The sequence below is a fragment of the Astyanax mexicanus genome, chromosome 1 (assembly GCF_023375975.1).
Source record: "Astyanax mexicanus isolate ESR-SI-001 chromosome 1, AstMex3_surface, whole genome shotgun sequence".
Taxonomy (NCBI): Eukaryota; Metazoa; Chordata; class Actinopteri; order Characiformes; family Acestrorhamphidae; genus Astyanax; species Astyanax mexicanus.
Window position 1 is genome coordinate 13503666 of NC_064408.1, and position 19211 is coordinate 13522876.

A 19211-nucleotide genomic window follows, 5' to 3' on the forward strand; every position below is an offset into this window, starting at 1 on the left:
GTTGGTCTGTGGGAGGTGCCGGTAACCTGGGATATTTTAGATTAAAAAAATAAAATGTCTGTATATGTAAAATCGCGATTACCGGTACTCAATTTTGAAAATCTTATTAAAACTGTAATTTGAATGAATCGTAAAAAAAATTGCCAGCACTAGAAGGAGCTACTAAATGCAATGTCATGTGACCCAGAAAGCCCAAAAACTCAAACTGGTCTGGATGTAGGAGTTTTATCACAAAGTAGAAGTATGAAATATTTTTCACAGATGTCCCCCTGAGAAACTAATTCTGTTTGTAATTCATTCCCAGTTTCTGTATTTATGGCCAGGATTTCAGAAGAAACACAATATCTGATGCTACGAAGTTTACATTCCATAAAATGAACAGTATGTTGGATTAATTAGTCGTTATATTACCTGCACGTGCTCCTCATCCACAACCGGACTCCCGGCCTCCAGAGTGGGCTGCTCCTCTTCACCCTGCCGCACATATACATAACCATTTAGTCTGCATTAACTTTAGTTATGATTGATGTTATACAGTCTAATACAAACAGTCTGTGTGTGTATAGAGTAGCAGTGGTCACCAAGCTTTCTGGTCAAAACTGCTGGGTTTTGAAACCACTACTGAAACCACTACTGAATGGAGTCCACACTCACCATGGCCCCTGGGAGCGGGGTCTTGGCCCAGAGAGCAGCAGGCCTCTCTGCTGGAGCTCACTAAAGAACAGAGAGAACATCTGTTAGAGAAGCGAACACAGTTTAACATGGTAACATACATCTACAGCCATTAGACTCATCCAGTCCAGGAGTATACAAGTCCAGTTCATACCACAAAAACTCAACAGATTGCTTTACTGTAATAAAATTTAAAATTGTAAACTCTTTTTTACTTTTACGTTTTATTCACTGTGTGAAAAACATCATGTGGGGCTCAGAGTGGTCCAGTAGGCTAAGCGCTGCCACTATGATCAGGAGATCGCCGGTTCGAATCCTGTTCATATAGCATCAGCTACCGGAGCCCTGAGACAGCATAACTGACTATGCTCTCTCTGAGTGGGTAGATGGTGCTCTCTCCCTTCAAAGGGTGATGTCCGCAGCACAAGACATCTGTGAGCTAATCTATCGGAACAGAGTCGCTGCGTTTTCCTCTGAATGCACTGTGATGCTACTCGGCAATGCTGCATCAAAGAGGCGGTGTCGGACTTCACATGTATCGGAGGAGGCATGTGCTACTCTTTACCCTCCTGGTGTGTTGGGGCATCACTAGTGATAGGGGTCCTAATTAGGGAGTCCTAATGAGTGGGTTGAGTGTTTGGCCATGTAAATTAAGGAGAAAATGGGAAAATGTTTTAAGGGCTGTGCCCAACAAAACAGCCTTTAATATATAATAAATGTCCAAATAATTATTGATATCTCTTCTAACAAATGCATTCAGCTACTTTAAGTTGCACCCGTTGCTAAGACATATGGGCAAGCGCACATGCACAGCTTGTCTAGTCCCTGAGGAGAAGTATTTCCAATATAATCAAACTCTCTGGGGAAGGTCAACAGGAACCTTGGGGGATGGGTTTCTCTGACTGAGCCTTGGTTCATCCTAAGGTTATAGGCTCATAAGAATCTTGGACCTGTTTCTCTGTAAAGCTGCTTTGTGACAACATCTGTTTAACAACATCTATTGTAAAAAGCGCTATAAAAAATATAATTAAAATTGAATTTTGGCAAATTGCCTAATGCCAGACATGGGCCAGAGGGGTGTAAAGCCCCCCAGCATTAATGGAATGATGGTGCTCCATTCAAAACTTTGGGATGATTGGGGGAATTTCCTAGATAGTAGAGACGGTCACTCCAACAAAGACAGGATAAGCTATTTTTAATACAATTGTTTTCTGAGGAAACAATTAATGAGCAGGTGTCCCAATACTTGTGTTCATATAGTCTAAGTAAATAAGCAGTCTGGCTGTCCTGCACTGTCCCTTGTTCAAAAAACTCTAGGCCAAAAAAAAAAGTTAACATGCTAAAGCTGTGTTCAAAATTTCTTCCCATTACAGAACTAGTGAAATATATGGTGTGTCAGCAATTTTGTAGTGCGGTTCAAAATTACATTAAACTTAGCGGATGCTTTTATCCAAAGTGACTTACAAATAATGATGAACATTTAGCAATAGAGGACAAAGAAGCTCAAGGCAAAAAGAAGGTGAGAGGAAAAGAAGGTGAGCAGGAAATGAGGTTAGAAGTAGTTAGTTTTTTTAGAGGTGTTAGGAGAGTAAAATGTATTCCATATATACAGCTCTGAAAAAAAATATGAAGAGATCACTTCAGTTTCTGAATCAGTTTCTCTGATTTAGCTATTTATAGGTTTATGTTTGAGTAAAATGAACATTGTTGTTTTATTACATAAACTATGAACAACATTTCTCCCAAATTCCAAATAAAAATATCATCATTTAGAGTTTTTTTTTTTTTTTTGCAAAAATTGAGAAATGGCTGAAATAACAAAAGATGCAGGGCTTAATGTAAAGAAAACAAGTTCATATTCATAAAGTTTTAAGAGTCCAGAAATCAGTATTTGGTGCAATAACCCTGATGTTCTCCTCCACCAGTCTTACACACTGCTTTTGGATAACCTTATGCCTTTACTCCTGGTGCAAAAATGTAAGCTTCAGCTTGGTTTGATGGCTTGTGATCATGCATCTTTCTCTTGATTATATTCCAGAGCAAGGGCGTAGGAGCGGGCTTGATAGTTTCCAAGAACAACATTTGTGGAAATTACTTTTAATTAAAAGTAAATTATTATTATAAGGTGATTTTACAACCTAAACATGTTACTCCACATTACAGCTACTGTTGTTAGAAAAATTATGCAAGCAATGTCTGAGTTATCACCTAATATTTAAAATAATATAACAGATTATTATTATTATTATTATTATTATTATTATTATTATTATTATTATTATGTATTGGCATGTCAATTCTGTTGTATATTTACATTTTCTCCTGCACTTTTATTTTTTTCTACTGAGAGCTCTTCTTAAGATGGTGTCCTTTTATGTAAAAGAATGTAACTTTCTCAACCCAGTTCTTATATATTCTACTGCATATTAAAACTGTTCTGCATATTCTAGAGCTTCCTCTGGTGGATATACATGATTAATTTAGGCTCCATAGGGGGCTAAAGGTTTTTAACAGGTAAACTCAGTAAATGACTGTTTATTAGCTGATCAGGTGGAAAACACTAGTTTAGGGCAGTGATCGGGGTTAAGTAACTGCTTTAAACTACAAACATAAAGTACTGTACTAAATTCTGGCGATCATCTACATCCAGCTTCTAGATAACTAGTTAGTTAAATCAATTTTCGTTCATTATAGCTCACAGTAAGTCCTGTAATCCTAAATGAATAAACAGTTTGAAAATTAAAGTGATTAGCTGATCAGGTACAGGGAAACATTACATATATATTTTATTTTTTTTCCTTTAAACCTGACTCCCAATCTAGCTAATTCCAAAGATAAGCTTACACACTAACACAGCTGCAGTTTATTAATCACAGTGGGTTTAAACTGTGTGCTGATTCAGAGACGTGTATTTTTAACCAGCTATCAGAAACATATCATCACAGTTGAAGTGGTTAACCTATCGTTACCTTTATTTTAGTAAAATCTCCGTATATCCATATCTGTTTTAAAATCAGCTGAAGCTGCTGCGTCCCGATCCCGCTGCTAAATCTCACAGCGAGGGGGCGGGGCTTCCCCAACAGCAAACTGCCTCTGCTCCGCGCGCCGCAAAACCAGCAAGCTGATTGGCTGTTTCTACTGAGAGGCGTGACTTAATACCTGAACCGGCTCCGTGATTGGTCCGGTCTGTCTCATTAATAGTACAGCTGACCTGAGCGAACTGATATCATTTTTGGGGGGGACAAATCCACCTGTTTCTAATATTGGGTGGGACATGTCCCACCCATCCCCCCCGGTTCCTACGCCTATGTTCCAGAGTTTTTCAATTTGGTAAAATAAAAAAATATATTTACTGATTTCTAAACTCTTAACACTTTATGAATATAAACTTGTTTTCTTTACATTATTTGAGGTCTGAAAGCTCTGCATCTTTTTTGTTATTTCAGCCATTTCTCATTTTCTGCAAATAAATGTTCTAAATGAGAATATTTTTATTTGGAATTTGGGAAAAATGTTGTCTGTAGTTTATAGAATAAAACAACAATGTTCATTTTACTCAAGCATATACCTATAGATAGCAAAATCAGAGAAGTTGATTCAGGAACTATAGTGGTCTCTCAACTTTTTCTAGGGATTTATGCAGTTTGGAAACTTTAGAAGAGACATAAAAATATTCAAAGTATATTGAATTGCCACCTATACTCAAAATGTTGCTTATTTCCTCAGAAACATTTGGTGATCAAGTTTTCTTCTTGTATTTTGCACTTGTATTTGCATGCCAGAGCATGGTTAGCATAATGCCAACTGCATGGCCATCTATAAGCCTTTTCAAGTGGTTAAGTAATCTCAGACATACTTTCTTATATGTTTTTGACACCACCGGACACACTGTTATCTATTAGCATGGACAAAAGTCCACTGCAGAGCTAATAGTAGCAGCAGCAGCTATCTGGAGCCTGCATTTTCACCATACTTTAAGGAGAAGGTTATCTGTGAAACAGATGTTTCTGGTGTTTACTTTCACTTTTACTTGCGTGCCTTGTCTATGCCAACACTTTCAAGCAGCTAGGATGAATATATGTGTGCGTGTTCTGCACTGTGCGCTCAATCACACTGTGTAAATACTGTTAAGCCACATTTTAAAAAGAATAGAAAAAAGAAAACAGAGCTGATTCTGCAGGAGGAAGGAATTCCCAATACTAAGAGTAGCTAATGTCATAACTCGTCTATCTTATCTCTGACCTCAAGCCGCCAGCACCTCCGTGCTCTCAGGACACGTAAAGCCGTGTTTTTATCTGCTTGTTTTGGTATGCCGATGCTGACTCCATGTCTGGAGTGGGAAAGGTCTGAGGTCTGACTCTGAAAGAGACCTGCTGGGCCTCCTGTCATCTCATTTCACATCTGAATGAAAGGGGCAATAGCTTAAATACCAAAAGAGAACCAGAGGAGATAATATCAACATCAAACGTGCACATACGATCCTGCTTACGTACACACAGACACAGAAAAACAACCATACCCTGCTGTGCTGCAGTTCAGATCTCTTCTCAATACTTTACTACAGTTAAGGTGAGCTAGCTAACAAAATTTGCTCCAAATCAAACAACCAGAGGCACTGGTTGATTTTTTTTATAAAATAAAAATGTCTTTAAATGAATAATAAAAAAATAGTAATTGCACCCTACAGATTTCATATGTTTTTGCTTATTTATCATGCTTACATTTTTTTAGATTAACAAACATTTTATTATGAGACAAATATAACCTTTGTTTGAGAGTAAATACAAACAATTATTTATTTTTTAATGATTTATTAAGGAAAACAAAATCTATTCTAGCCAACCTAGCCCTATGTGAAAAAGTATTTCCTTTTAAACTTAATAACATGGTTGTGTCACCTTTGGCGGCATCAACTGCCATCAAAATCAAGGTTTGCGACAACTGGCAACAAGTCTTTCATATCTCTGTGAAGGATTTTTTTTGTCCACTCTTCTTTAAAGATTTTTTTTTTTTAATTCAACCACACTGGCAGGTTTTTGAGCATGAACTGTCTGTTTAAGATCATCTACAGCATCTCAATTAAAGTCTGACTAGGCCACTCAAAAACTTTAATTTCTTTATTATTATATAATTTTTCTTTTTTATATATTTTTGAGCCACTTAGAGGTGGACTTGCTGGTGTGTTTTGGATCGTTGTCCTGCTGCAGAACCCAAGTAGCCTGAGCTTAAGTTCACAAACTGATGGCTGGACATTCCCTATCAGAATCTTCTGGTAGGAGCAAAATTCATGGTTTCATCAATTATAGCTGAGAACCTTTAGTTCTTCAGGTGCTGAGGCAGCAGAGCAGCCCTGGACCATCACACTACCATCACATGTTTGATAAGTATGTTTATAATGATGTTCTTTTTCTGAAAGCACGTGTTAATTTTACGCCAAATGTACATATGTTCTCGCATTCTCACAGGGCTAGCTATTTCTTGCTAACAGTTTTTATATTTGTAAGATTTTGGCCTAGTTTAAAATCCAGATAAGGTACATGCATGATATTATGAGGATAAATAATCTCCAAACAAAGAAATAAAAGGCATTAGACACAGGTAGGCGCACAGGTGGTTTTGGATAGTAAATGAAATGGCTCTATGGGTGTTTTAGAAAACGGGACATTTAGTTTTAACTACCACCACAGTAAAGAAAGACTTTCTACAATGCACCAAACCTCTTCATCAAAATAACTGAAGCATGCAAATATTCAGAAGCTGCCAGAGGGAATCTCAGTAGATTGATTTTCTTCTGTCAGAAATCTGTAAAGAACTCTATGTGGCAATAATTTGCATTTGACATTTTTCTTAACTGAAATACCAGTAGGATTGCAGTGTGTTTAATATAAAAACTGCATGTAAGGTTAAAGGGGGCAACAACAGTAGCTTGTGCATCACTTTAAACAGTGTTGTCCATTTACAAATAAAGAAAAGTTATGAAAGAACTAGAAATCTAAATTGAGAATCACTCATATATTTAAAGAATATCAAGATTTAAAAATATATATATCACCAAGCCATAATCCAAACATAAAATATATACTTAGTTTTTTTTTATTATTATTTATCAAATAGCATTAATTTGACAAGCACGTTTAGTATATGGTTTGTAATTCCAAATCTTTCAGTGGAGATTTATATAAACAAGCCTAAAAGAGTCACATTTAACCCAAGCCAAAGAAATACAAATAAATTTTGTCACAGGGCCCTATTAAACTGTTTTATTTTTCTTTTTTTTTTTATATGTTTGCCCTATTCAGATTTCTTTTGATCACATTTTTGTCTGTATATCTGAAATCCGTCTTAAGCCTCAAGTCCATGGTTCCGTTCGTGCCAGCACTGCCAGTAAGCCCTGGATCAGCAGTATATGAGTTTAGGGTCACTGTGCCCCTTTGTTTTACTTGTTTACTTGAACAGTAAAAAAAAAAAAAAAAGAAGAAAAAAAAAAGTTCTCTATCTATTGCCTGTCTAAGCAGAACTGCATTCTCTAGTCCAGAGTGACGAGAGTTCTAAACAACTACCAAACTACTACTGAACTACTTTAGCAACATTACCTGTCCCTGAATTTAATCTCTTCATTTTACAATCTTCTATTGTAAAGCCTTTCCCAAAGAGCAGCACAGGGCAGATGAATAGATAAAGATTTTGGACACACACTGAACGTTTCGGACAAATAATTGAGCCAACTACGGCCACAGCAGCTCTGTTTCAGTCTGTTATGTAATTACACACACACAGGCATTATGCAGGTACCACATGTCTGTGGTGCTGAAAGAAATACGCAACCACCCACTGTTATAAAACAGCCCATTCATGTTCCAATAATCCAAACTAAATATCACCAGCGCGAGCCTCACCTTACAAGAGCAGGTTTAAACCTCCTCTCTGGGGAAAATGGTCAACGTAGCTTCAAATGCAGGCCACAGGTTGCTTCTTTGGTACAAACCAGTTCACACAGATTGAAGGAAGTGGGTACAGTCACCAGGCTGCATGTGACTTTATACCACAGGATCACAAAATAATAAAAAGAGACAGTGAAAGCAAAAGCACCTTGACCGCACCGTTCTCACATTATTAGGTGCTGAGGCTTAAGGATGGCAGCCAAATCTAGAAAACAATTAACCTTCAGTCACACTTTAACACTTCTGTTTACTCCACTGGAAAATACCTGACTGGCTTCCAAAGACGTTAATACACTTTAGTGCTGGGAAGAATGGCTAAAATTTGTTCTTAAATACCTTCCTAAATACACAGTCTGTACACAGCTCAATAGAGACGTGAACTCCTATTCTCATTCAATGTGTTTTCATTCTTTTTATGACTTTTTTTTTTTTTTAACAGATGCAGAATTATTTCATAGACAAAAGGTGTTATAATTTTTTTTTTCTCTGGTACAAACCACCATATAAAACGTACAGCCCCACTTGAACAGGTCGCATGTGGGCGTTACAAAGGTGTTCCCTGCGTCGTCCAATTCAATTGTTTTAATAATGAATGGGAAACGGTTTTATACTAGCTTTATATTCTAAAAACTAAGAAATAAATGTGTATTTATAAATATAATCGCTCAGCTGAGCTTCATAACACTTTTTAGAAACTTTTCCAATTAAATTATTTTATAATATTAATATTATAAAAAAACTCAGAGACCCCAACTATCTCGACAACCTTTCTCCACACTGTATTAGAGTCCCTGTAAATGGCAGAGATTGTTCATAAAGAACAAGGAAGCCTGAAACTGCAACGATTAGCTTTTCTCCCATGCATCTCTAAAACGCTTAAAAGTGGAACTAAAATGTTTTCGTACACTGCGCTGAGGACACGCATCAGGCAAACACCTGCTCTCTGACTGGATAGATGCATCGCTTTGGATGGATTAATTTGCATAAAGTACACACCGGCTCAACTTTTTATTGCATCGCATCCCTCGGACCCACAATGCACTGCGTGACTGCATCTGATAGAGCCAAAGCTTCCTATTGAAAATGAATGCTATGCATTGCTGTGCGTTGACGCAACAGAGCAGTGTATATGAAGCATATATGCCCCAGCCAGTAAGGACATAATCAATATTAGGAAGGTAGTGCCAGTGTATACCTTTACATCTTCCTATAGAATTTGCATCAAGTGTAAAATCTAATTGGAGTCAGATTAAAAATTATAGACCTGAAAACAGCCCAAGGCTCAAACAGTCAGATCTGCTGTCTTCACATAAAGAGGCAGGAGGTTGTAACGTAATGGATCAGATCAATACTACCAAATGATACCAGTGATACAAAATGCTTGGTCTGATTGTAAGACTCTTAAAAAAATAATACCAAGCTGTAACTGTACAATAAATAGTCACAGTACAGAAACATGGAGCTCAGGTTTCTGACTATTTCTGTTTTCACTAAGTGGTAAAAATTCCCTTCAGCTCGTAATTCTCAGCAGCCAAACAGGTTGTAATTTACTGTTTATATGGGAAGTTTGAGATTCTGAGCTGGAGAGTTTCCAGCTGTCACAAGCACAGCACAACTTTCAGCTTCACTAAAGCTGACTCACTTTACAGCTGTGGTTAATAACTTTCGTCATCAGCTCAGGTTTACACATTCCGCGATTTACCTCTGTTTACGTACAAAGCAGTTCAAAAAAACTAAAGGAAGTGCAGTCACCTGGTAGCCTGTGACTTTATACCGCAGAGCACAAGAAGAGGCAGGATGAAAGTAAAAGTTTAAATCATGTGATTCTTACCTTACTGTCAGACAAATCCAGAAATCAATAAACTTTCAGTGACACTTTGATACTTCTGTTAACACAACTGGAAAATACCTGAATAGGCCTGTTTACAAGATTGCATCATGCAGCTCCTGCAGATTTTTTATGAGCACAAACACAATCTCCCTTAGAATACCACATCCCAAAAAGTGTTTTAAAGGATTTAGACCCAGTGAATGGAAAGGCCACTGAAGAACACTGAACTCATTGCACTGTTCATGAAGACAGTCTGAGACAGTGCATCAGCATGCTGGAAGTAAATACTAGAAGTTAAAGGTAAACTGTGGTCATGAAGGACTACATGTGGTTAACAATTACACTCAAACAGTATGTGAACTTTAAGCAATGATGACGTTGTATTAACATTGCCAGAGTAAAAACATTAATTGATGCTTTGTAATACTCTTGATTTCAGAACAAACAATGAATGATTAGCCGTCTTAATATTTCTGCACATATATTCATTAGATGTTATTTTAAGCTACGGCAACTCATATGAAATAATAAAAAATAATCATGTCACCAGCAGTCTCTCTTGAGAGGGGGTGCTTTTCCTAGCAGGGGTGCTGATTACGGCACCATAGTAGTGCCAAAATCTGCATCCCTGCCATGAAAAACACCCCCCCCCCCCCCCCAACGCCCTCGGTAGAGCATACACACAGTCTTCCTCATAAAAGTGGAGATAATTGCTTTAACTTTACTTAGAAATACGCTCCCGAAAGGGGGTGCTTAATTTGGCACAACACAAGTATTTATAAGATCTTTCAAGCCATTTAAGCTATGGTTTGCTGTGTTACTGTGCTCTCCAACAAAGCTACTCATTATTTTTTTTCACAGTGCTGTGTTGAAAGATGTGTATGCTGGGATTCAATATGGCTTAGCTTGGGCTAGCTAGCTGAAACTGCCACTATTTTTTCAATTCACAAGTGTCCTTAGTAATTAAAAGTGCATAGTTTTTCAAAGTAATGTTAAATTCTGTTACTATGCTATGCTTCCTGAAAAATCCAGCTTTTGTTTGTAGGTGGTTTCAGCTGATCTAAGCTGGTCTTTCATGGTTAATATAGATAAAAAGCTAATCATACAGATAAAAACATAGCCCATATTGGTACTCTAGCTGGTAAAACATGGCTAGATAACCAGTATGCCCAAGCTTGATCAAGCTAGATAACCATTTTGACCAAGCTGGACCAAGCTAGATAACCAGTACGACCAAGCTAGAGAACCAGTATGACCAAACTTGACCAAGCTAGATAACAAGTATGACCGAGGTTGACCAAACTAATTAAGCAGAATGACCCAGCTTAATCAAGCTGGACCAAGCTAGATAACCAGTATGACCAGGCTTTACCAAACTAGATAACCAGTATGACCAAGCTCGATTAAGCCGAACCAAGCTAGATAACCAATGTGACCAAGCTAGATAACCAATGTGACCAAGCTTGACCAAGCTAGATAACCAATGTGACCAAGCTTGACCAAGCTAGATAACCAGTATGGCCAAGCTTGATAATCAGTATGACCAAGCTTGATCAAGCTAGATAACCAGTATGACCAAGTTTGATTAAGCTGGGCCAAGCTAAATAACCAGTATCGTATGACCAGGCTTGACAACCAGAATGACCAAGCTTGATCAAGCTAGATAAGCATTATGCCCAAACCAGGCAAAGCTTGACCAAGCTAGATAACCAGTATGACCAAGCTTGAACAAGCTATATAACCAGTAAAAACAAGCTGGACCAAGCTAGATAACCAGAGTGACCAGGTTTGACCAAACTAGACCAGTATGAACAAGCTTGACCAAAATGGACCAAACTAAGTAAAAACCAGTATAACCAAGCTAGATAACCAGCATCACCAAGCTTGACCAAACAGACAGCCAGTATAACCCAGCTTGATCATGCTGGTTGACCAGCTTGGTCACACTGGTTATCTGGCTAAGCCATCCAACATATCCAATGCTAGTAAGAATCTTGTTACTCCACCGGCAGCAGAGGCATTATCATTATTAAAATCTCGAGCAGAAAATGACAGTAACAACGTTTATATCTCACTTATTACTGGGACAACACATCCAATCTAATGGTGACAGGCCCAATGCTAACATCATCCGCTTTGGGATGTTTATGTTTACTGTATGTTCAGCGCTTCAAAAGCAGTCATTTATAGACCTGTCATGTTTATCTTCATATTCTCCAACAGATTAATCATATAATATGCACATAAATCACTTAATTGACATAATTACATGTCCAAACCATGAATATCTCTAAGATCTTTCTTTCGAAGAAGCTGAAGCCAGCTCCTTGTTCGAGTTTCCGGTCCACCTTAAATTCTGCTGCAGTTTTCTATTGATGCCTGTTTGGACCGCCGTACGTAACTGTAGCAGAATTTAAGGTGGAACAGAGAATTGCTTTTTCTCATTCGCCGGTTGAACCTGTAGTCTGTGTATTACGGACTTTGTATGCGCCTAGTGATGGAAAACACGCGTATTTTCATGATTTGGGGTAGTTATATTGTTGTAATATTGTTTAATATGCTTTTTAAGGAAAGACAACATTTATTTAGCAGCCAAATCAATCAAGTAGCTAGGTTAACTTGTTTTGAATGTGTTTTAGTGTTAGAGATGGGGTTGGGGTAACAGGACAGCTGAGTAACATTAATTATAAACACCACACGAAGGTATAAATACAATATTTACGTGTGTATAGTTGTGTTTATGTGTGTGTGTGTGTGTGTGTGTGTGTGTGTGTGTGTAGTTGTGTTTATATATATGTGTGTGTGTTGTGGCTGGCAGGACGAGGGCGGACCCCGTCCGGCAGGCCCGGGAGGCCCAGTGCAGAAACAGGAGAAGCTCTGTAATAAATAAAAAGCGCACTCACCTCCCGATCCCCTCTCTCAGACACGATCCGGTTCTTTCTTTTTTCTGTCGATGTATTAAAGAAAAAACATGCACAGTAAAATAAACCCCGAAAGGATCCGCAAACGTCGCTCCGGCGAACCGCTCTACGCAGCCATCGCTCCGCTCTCCTCTCACTGCTTTAAAGCGCTAGCGGTGCCCTGAATGAATCGACTCATTTGAACCGCTTCTTCGTAACAACTCAGTGAACCGATTCATTGAATCAGAATCGTACAACTGAATGGGGCTTTGGATAGAACCAGTTAAAGTTATGATTCTCTACTAAATCAATGGGTCAATTATTGTATATATTCTTTCTTTACAACTCTATTCTGTATTAATATGAGTATGTATGTATGTATGTATGTATGTATGCGTATATGTATGTATGTGTGTATATGTATGTGAGCGTATGAATGTATGCAATTATTCTTTTCTTATGATTTTGTTTGTAATTTAGAGGGAAGTACTGTATATAAGCCCTAATGGGCTTTCTCACTTTCCCTGCACATGTTTTTGTTTCTTACTTATCTAATACGCATCCCTGTTTGCTTCCTTCTTTCACATATGCGTGCAAATAAAAAATAAATAAATAAATAAAAACAATCCATGTGAACTATGCACTAGTGTATTCTTAAAGGGCAACTAAATTTCCTGATTTTAGATGATGCTGTATTCACGTCGTATTGAAAATATATAATTTACGAGATGAGAGCACTGGAAAGCCACCACAAACTCTTATTTACCAGTGGGAAACTCGGATTGCTAGATAAGCCCAGAGTTTCCCAGTTAGGGGCGTGCAAGTAACAAGATAATTGATGCAGACAGTTTGTATTGTAAACTTGCTCACATTCCTGTTATTGCTACAACACTTCAACACTTGCAGGTTGTTATTAGCTAACTAATAAAATCACTATCAATATGTGAAAAAAGTGTCTAGTATGATTCACGGTTCTAATGGGATTAAAAAAAAACATTACTCAACTAATGCATGTTTTATTTGCTTCATTCTCTTAGAGTATGGCAAAATAAACCTCCTGTTTCTTTATGATAATAGACCAAAAGTATAAACAAAAGAATTTTCTAATGACGTCCATTTCCCCCGACCAAAAAGTACTCGAACGCATGTCAAGTCCTATTTATAAGCTACAACCATGTAAGTAGGAATTTTCAAGGAGGACTTGGAGGCCGCATAAATCCTGACATCACTGGAGGAGTAGTACTGGATGATGTATTGGTTTAGGGGCAGGGCACAAGGGAAAGTTGTTTGGGCTGAGCAGTGTGCCTCTAATAGATTTTTTTATTCTAAAAAAACATGTATTGAGACAATAAAATTACATATTAAAGCCACGAGTCCATATGATGTCCATATGATGAGACCACAATAAATTGTATTACAATATTACTGTCATAAAAATAATTTATTAAGGCCATGAGATATAGAATATACTGGTCATAAAATAATATGTAAATGCCATAATATATTATTGCCATGGGTTAATATTTTATGGTCACAAAATATTATGTTGCATTCACAGGACAATATGTTGGGGCTACAAAAATATTTACTATATGAGATAATAAAGACAAAATAAAAATAAAAATATATTTTACATTTCATTACATCATGAAACCATGAACCATATCTCATTGCATTTTACACTAAACGCACTAAAAGTAATCAATAAACTGTATACATATAACACCATTTCATTTGAATCGTTAAAAAGACGTTCGATTCGTTGGCATAAACAGTTCATAAGAATCGGCTCAATGAACTGAATCGAACTCTCCTTCACTATCAAAGTGCCGCTGCGTCATTACGTAACGACGTGCTGGAAGCAGGCGGGTACGTGCTCGCGATGTAAACAAACGGAGCATGCTGCGTATGGATCAGAGTGTTCGAGCAAATAAACAGCAAACAGGCGGATTTACAGCCGGATACCCAGATTTACCCGAGATTATGAAACATTCTGTACAAAATCCTGTGCCTACCCACAGAAATCAACCTAAACACACATCAATAAATAAACAAGTCAATTAAACACTGAGTAATGTAAAGCTTAAACAACAATTTCTTATTATTTTATTGTATAAATAAAAAAACATATATCATAATATATATATATATATATATATATACAGTATAATATATATGATAAATACTCAAAATTACACACTGCATGACAAACAAGCAAATAAATAAATAAATAACTTAAACACTGAGTTATGAAAGCCAGACCATTACTTTTCCTTTAAATTTTACTATATTAAAAATCAGTATATCATAAATACTGACGTTACACACAACATAACAAATAAATTAATAAATGAATTAAAATTTAATTTTAAGTAATGAAAGCTTGAATAATTCGGTCATTATTTTCATTATATTAAAAAGTAGTATATCATAAATCATTTAAATTACACTCAGCACAACAAATAACTATATAAATGACTTAAACCCTAAGCAATAAAAGCAAGACCATTCATTTTTCTTTATTTTTTTATTATATTAAAAATCAGTATATCATAAATATTGGAAATTACTCACTGCATAACAAATAAATATATTTAAATCCTAAGTAATGAAAGCTTAACAAAAGATTTCCAAATTATTTTCATTATATTAAGTACTATATAACAAATGCTGAAAATTACACACGGCATAACAAACAAATAAATACATTTAAATTCTAATTAATTAAAGCTAAACAAATATTTTTACATGTTGTATATTATAAATACTGGAAATTACTTTAAAACAAATAAAGAAATAAATGACCAGCAAGACCAAGACCAACCGATTATTTGCCATACACACTGAGGTTCTTATCAGCATCAATCTTATCAGTGTTCTGTATTGTATTGGGTTATAGCGGACTCTACTGGCCCTATGCGTAAAAACAGCTGTAAACCACAATGCATTTGGGGGTTGACTGAAGAGTAAATGCAATATGGGGTTCATGGACAGACAAGTACACCACATCACTCCAATAAGAATTCTTGGGAAAGACTCCAAACACTTTATTTTCCTACCTGTGTAACATGTCATTTTGGATGTGATTTGGTTTCAAATGCTTAATTGCAGAGAATATAATTTTAATCTAATATAATTATGGTGGTGATAGAAATCATGACACAACACATTTTATTTGTTATTATTTACCAAAACCATCAGTGAACCTGTTTAAGTCTTCTCTCTGTTCATGTTGGTAAAATAGTGGCAGTTGGTCTGAGAAAGTACGCTTTCTTTTTGGACAATTCTGCTTTATAATAAAACCAATAGGTTTATTGTTATATAACTGGTTTCAGATAGTCTAAGCTGCTCTTTGGTTGTCAATGTGTTAAAAAGCTGGTAATCCAGGTGAAAGCAAGCACTTTACTTGTAATATAGTTGGTTAACCAGCATAGTGGACTGTACATTGCATTGGATTTTGATCATGCTGGTCAAAAAGCTTAGTGATGCTGGTCATTGTGGGGAACCAGCTTAGTGATGTTGTTCATGCTGGTCATGGCCAGGCTGTTTTTCTCAGCAGAGACAGCCCATATTAGGCCAGTAATCTCCCCCTCAGTATTATCTTCAGACAGAGTTTCTGCTATAATGTAGCATAGTTGCAACCATTTCAGGTAATAACATTCTGTAATGTAGCTTTTAGAGGCAGTAAACTCTTTACACTTCCATTACCCCTGTGAATAATTTTGTCTTTCTAACAGAGCATTTTACACACATCCACTCTGAATGGCTTTGTTTACATTAGGCATTTGGAAATGGAGACATTCTGAGGAAAAACAACCATCCATTTCCTTTTTACTGAGCAAGTTATATGCATTCTTAATCCATATAGTGTCTGAAAGAGGGATGCCTGATACTCTTGTCCCAAAGCAGTATTACACAATATTACATGCCGATATGTGTGCAATAACAAGGCTGCCGCAACGCTGCCAGTGGTGTGGCCTAAAATGAGCAAACATTGGTAATCTGATATGAAAGAAAAAGGCAAAGCAGCAGAGATAAGTCGTCTGCAGTTTAATTATAAGGCTGGGATCAGTAACCTTCATGAAGTGGAGTAGTTCCAGTCTACTACGCATTTTGACCTAATGAAACTATCACATTCGTTCACATTTTATTCACCGTTTAAGCACTCAGCAGTTGGCACAAAATACCACTAGTGCTAGGACAATAAATGTTAGCATGTTTTTCCTGCTCAGTTACAAGAAGCCAGCCAATTGCATCTTTTCAAACTACGGCTAAGACAACATCATTGGACAGCTCAACACACTTGGAGGAGAATGCTAACTACCAGTTTTGCTACATCATCTACTGATTTCTACACTACCTAACATCATACATCACAGAGTGATGGGGAGAGGAAAGACCATTCTACCCTCCCAGAGAGAGGAAGACCAATTTTAACCAGCAACCTCCTTTTGGAGCCCCTATTACTTGTGTGGGCCTGATCTTTCCATACGTTTTTTGGACACTTTTCTTCCAAATTTAGCAGAGCCAATTAACCCACCCACTCACCTGGACTCCCCCTGATACTAGAAAGGTTAGGACAGGCCAACATGTTTAAAGGAAAGCCCTGGGTTCCCAGCTCTAAAACATTAGCCATTAGACGTCTGTGCCAGCCAGCATCCCAATAGTAGATCACCCTCTACCCACCCAGAGAGGTGCAGATTGTGCCAATACTGTGAGCCAATCAAATCCCACTGATTTTTCCAAAACTACAACTGAAATTGTTCCACATGCTCTCCTTAATTTTGAGATATCCGTATTCCGGACAGCACTAGATTAATATTTTATTTGATGGACTGGGTGGGAGGGGGCTGGAGGTGGCCAGCTCAAGCTGGTGAAGCTTGGTGACCAATATGTTAAACAACATAGGGAATATTTTGGCCAGAAAAACCAGTTTATAGACCACCATGACAATCAAGACCAGCCTTGATCATCTGAAACCAGCTAGCAAGGAGGTTGAACGACACCCGACCCCTCCTTGGCTACGGTCCTGTCTTGTGGGGCTACTCTGGGAATTCTCTTTAATTATTTACAGAAAACTAGCATATGCTAGTTTTCTGTAAAAATGTCTTTGCATATCGTCGCTGTCCAATGAAAAACACTTATCTCCAAAACAGCAACTTTACAGGAGAGGGGAAAAACCTTGTAAACTTTCAATGGAAGTCAATGTAAAAACTGTTTATTTCAGGTAATTTTGAAGAGTTTCTATTGGTCCGTTCATCAAGAAATTTTGACACAGTGTAAAAGACAGTTTGTCTGTTCAAATTATGTACTAAACTGAAAATCGACAAAAATGGAGATAAGTGTTTTTCATAGGACAGCGACGATATGCATTTATTTTCTCAATTTATTTCCACCTTTTCACTCTTTGGTACCCTATTAATTCCATATCTACACCTTATACATGCTACATCATTATATTGCACATCAATTTTGCACTTATTTATGTTAGCTTATAATTATCAGTAATGACAATGGCAGTAAAGTATTTAGGAATCTAATATGATTTAATCTAATCAAGGCATAAATAAATAAATAATACATAAAAAGTCTAAACAAACAAAAATGTGATTAATATATAGTGGATACTAAATTGAATAAGTAAGGTAAATTAAATTAGAATTAAGTAAATGCTGCCTGATGAACCTGTCAAATGAACCTGTCCTCAAGTACAAATTAAAAAGATATATCAAAACGTTTTATATATAAATCGAATTTAACTGAGTTAAATTAAATAGCTAAATTAGATAAATAAAATAAAATAATTACGACAATGTAAACACATTGTTAGTGTTCAGTACAAATTACTGAATTTAATAACTGAATTGTGCGTTCTGACAGCATAATTACATTGAAGTAAAAATAATAAACAACAATTTTCAAGATAGTTTGTTATGTAACTAAATTTAATTAGCTTACTAAATTATATTTAAGTAATGTGGTAATGTTAACAAAATAGTGTACTGAAAATTTTATATTTGGTGTATAACTGAATTTAAAACTAAATTAATTTTTATTCTGGTTGTTCGACAGCTGTGATTGACAGGTCTGAGAAAAAAAATGTAATTAAAATTTAATCTAACAATATAGTGTAGTATTTACTTCACTACACTAAACTGAAATAAATTAGCTAGATAAATTAAATTACCTATTATCTACAGCTCTGAAAAAATGAGACCACCTGAAACTGATGAGTTTCTTTGATTTTACCAAATTGAAAACCTCTGGAATATGAACAAATAAAGATGGATGAATACAAGTCATCAAACCAAACTGAACTGCTTGGATCTTTGCACATGGAGTGGCATAAAGTTATCCAAAAGCAATGTGTAAGACTGGTGGAGAAGAACATGCCAAGATGCATGAAAACAGTGATTAAAAACTCTTAAAACTTTATGAATATGAACTTGTTTTTTCTTTGCATTATTTAAGGTCTGAAAGCTTTTTTGTGTTTTTTTCAGCCATTTCTCATTTTCTGCAAATTAATGCTCTAAATAACAGTATTTTTATTTGGAATTTGGGAGAAATAGTGTGTATAGTTTATATAATAAAACAACAATATTCATTTTAATCAAACATATACCTTTTAATAGCAAAAACAAAGAAACTGATTCAGAAACTGAATCTTTTCTATTTTTTCAAGAGCTGTATGTATAAACTGTGGCAAAGTCACAGTAAGGTGCCTGATAGACAGATAAACCCGCCTTAAACCTGGCTGGAAATACATTTCGATTGGTCAACGGCTGTGATTGACAGGTCCGTGAGCCAATCCTTTGCGAAGGAGGCGTCATGGGATTTTCAAACCTCAGGAAAAGAGGAGAAAAAAAA

The 19211-nt window shown here is 36.4% G+C and overlaps 1 protein-coding gene across 3 annotated transcripts in view; it reads right to left on the reverse strand.

Moving 5' to 3' along the window:
* The window catches only part of LOC103046701 (myotubularin-related protein 3), a 30904-nt gene extending 18379 nt beyond the window's left edge, over positions 1–12525 (reverse strand). For 2 of the 3 annotated variants that reach the window (XM_049467859.1, XM_049467770.1), the window contains exons 1-3: positions 12348–12525; positions 655–714; positions 412–474 (exon numbers count right to left, since the gene is read on the reverse strand). In XM_049467859.1, the coding sequence (XP_049323816.1) occupies positions 412–474; positions 655–657 (66 nt within the window). In that variant the 5' untranslated portion in view covers positions 658–714; positions 12348–12525. Of the gene's footprint in view, positions 1–411; positions 475–654; positions 715–7568; positions 8022–12347 lie in introns of those variants that run through there. The other variant, XM_049467806.1, reaches the window with a different exon arrangement.
* Between the last annotated feature and the right edge of the window lie 6686 nt (positions 12526–19211).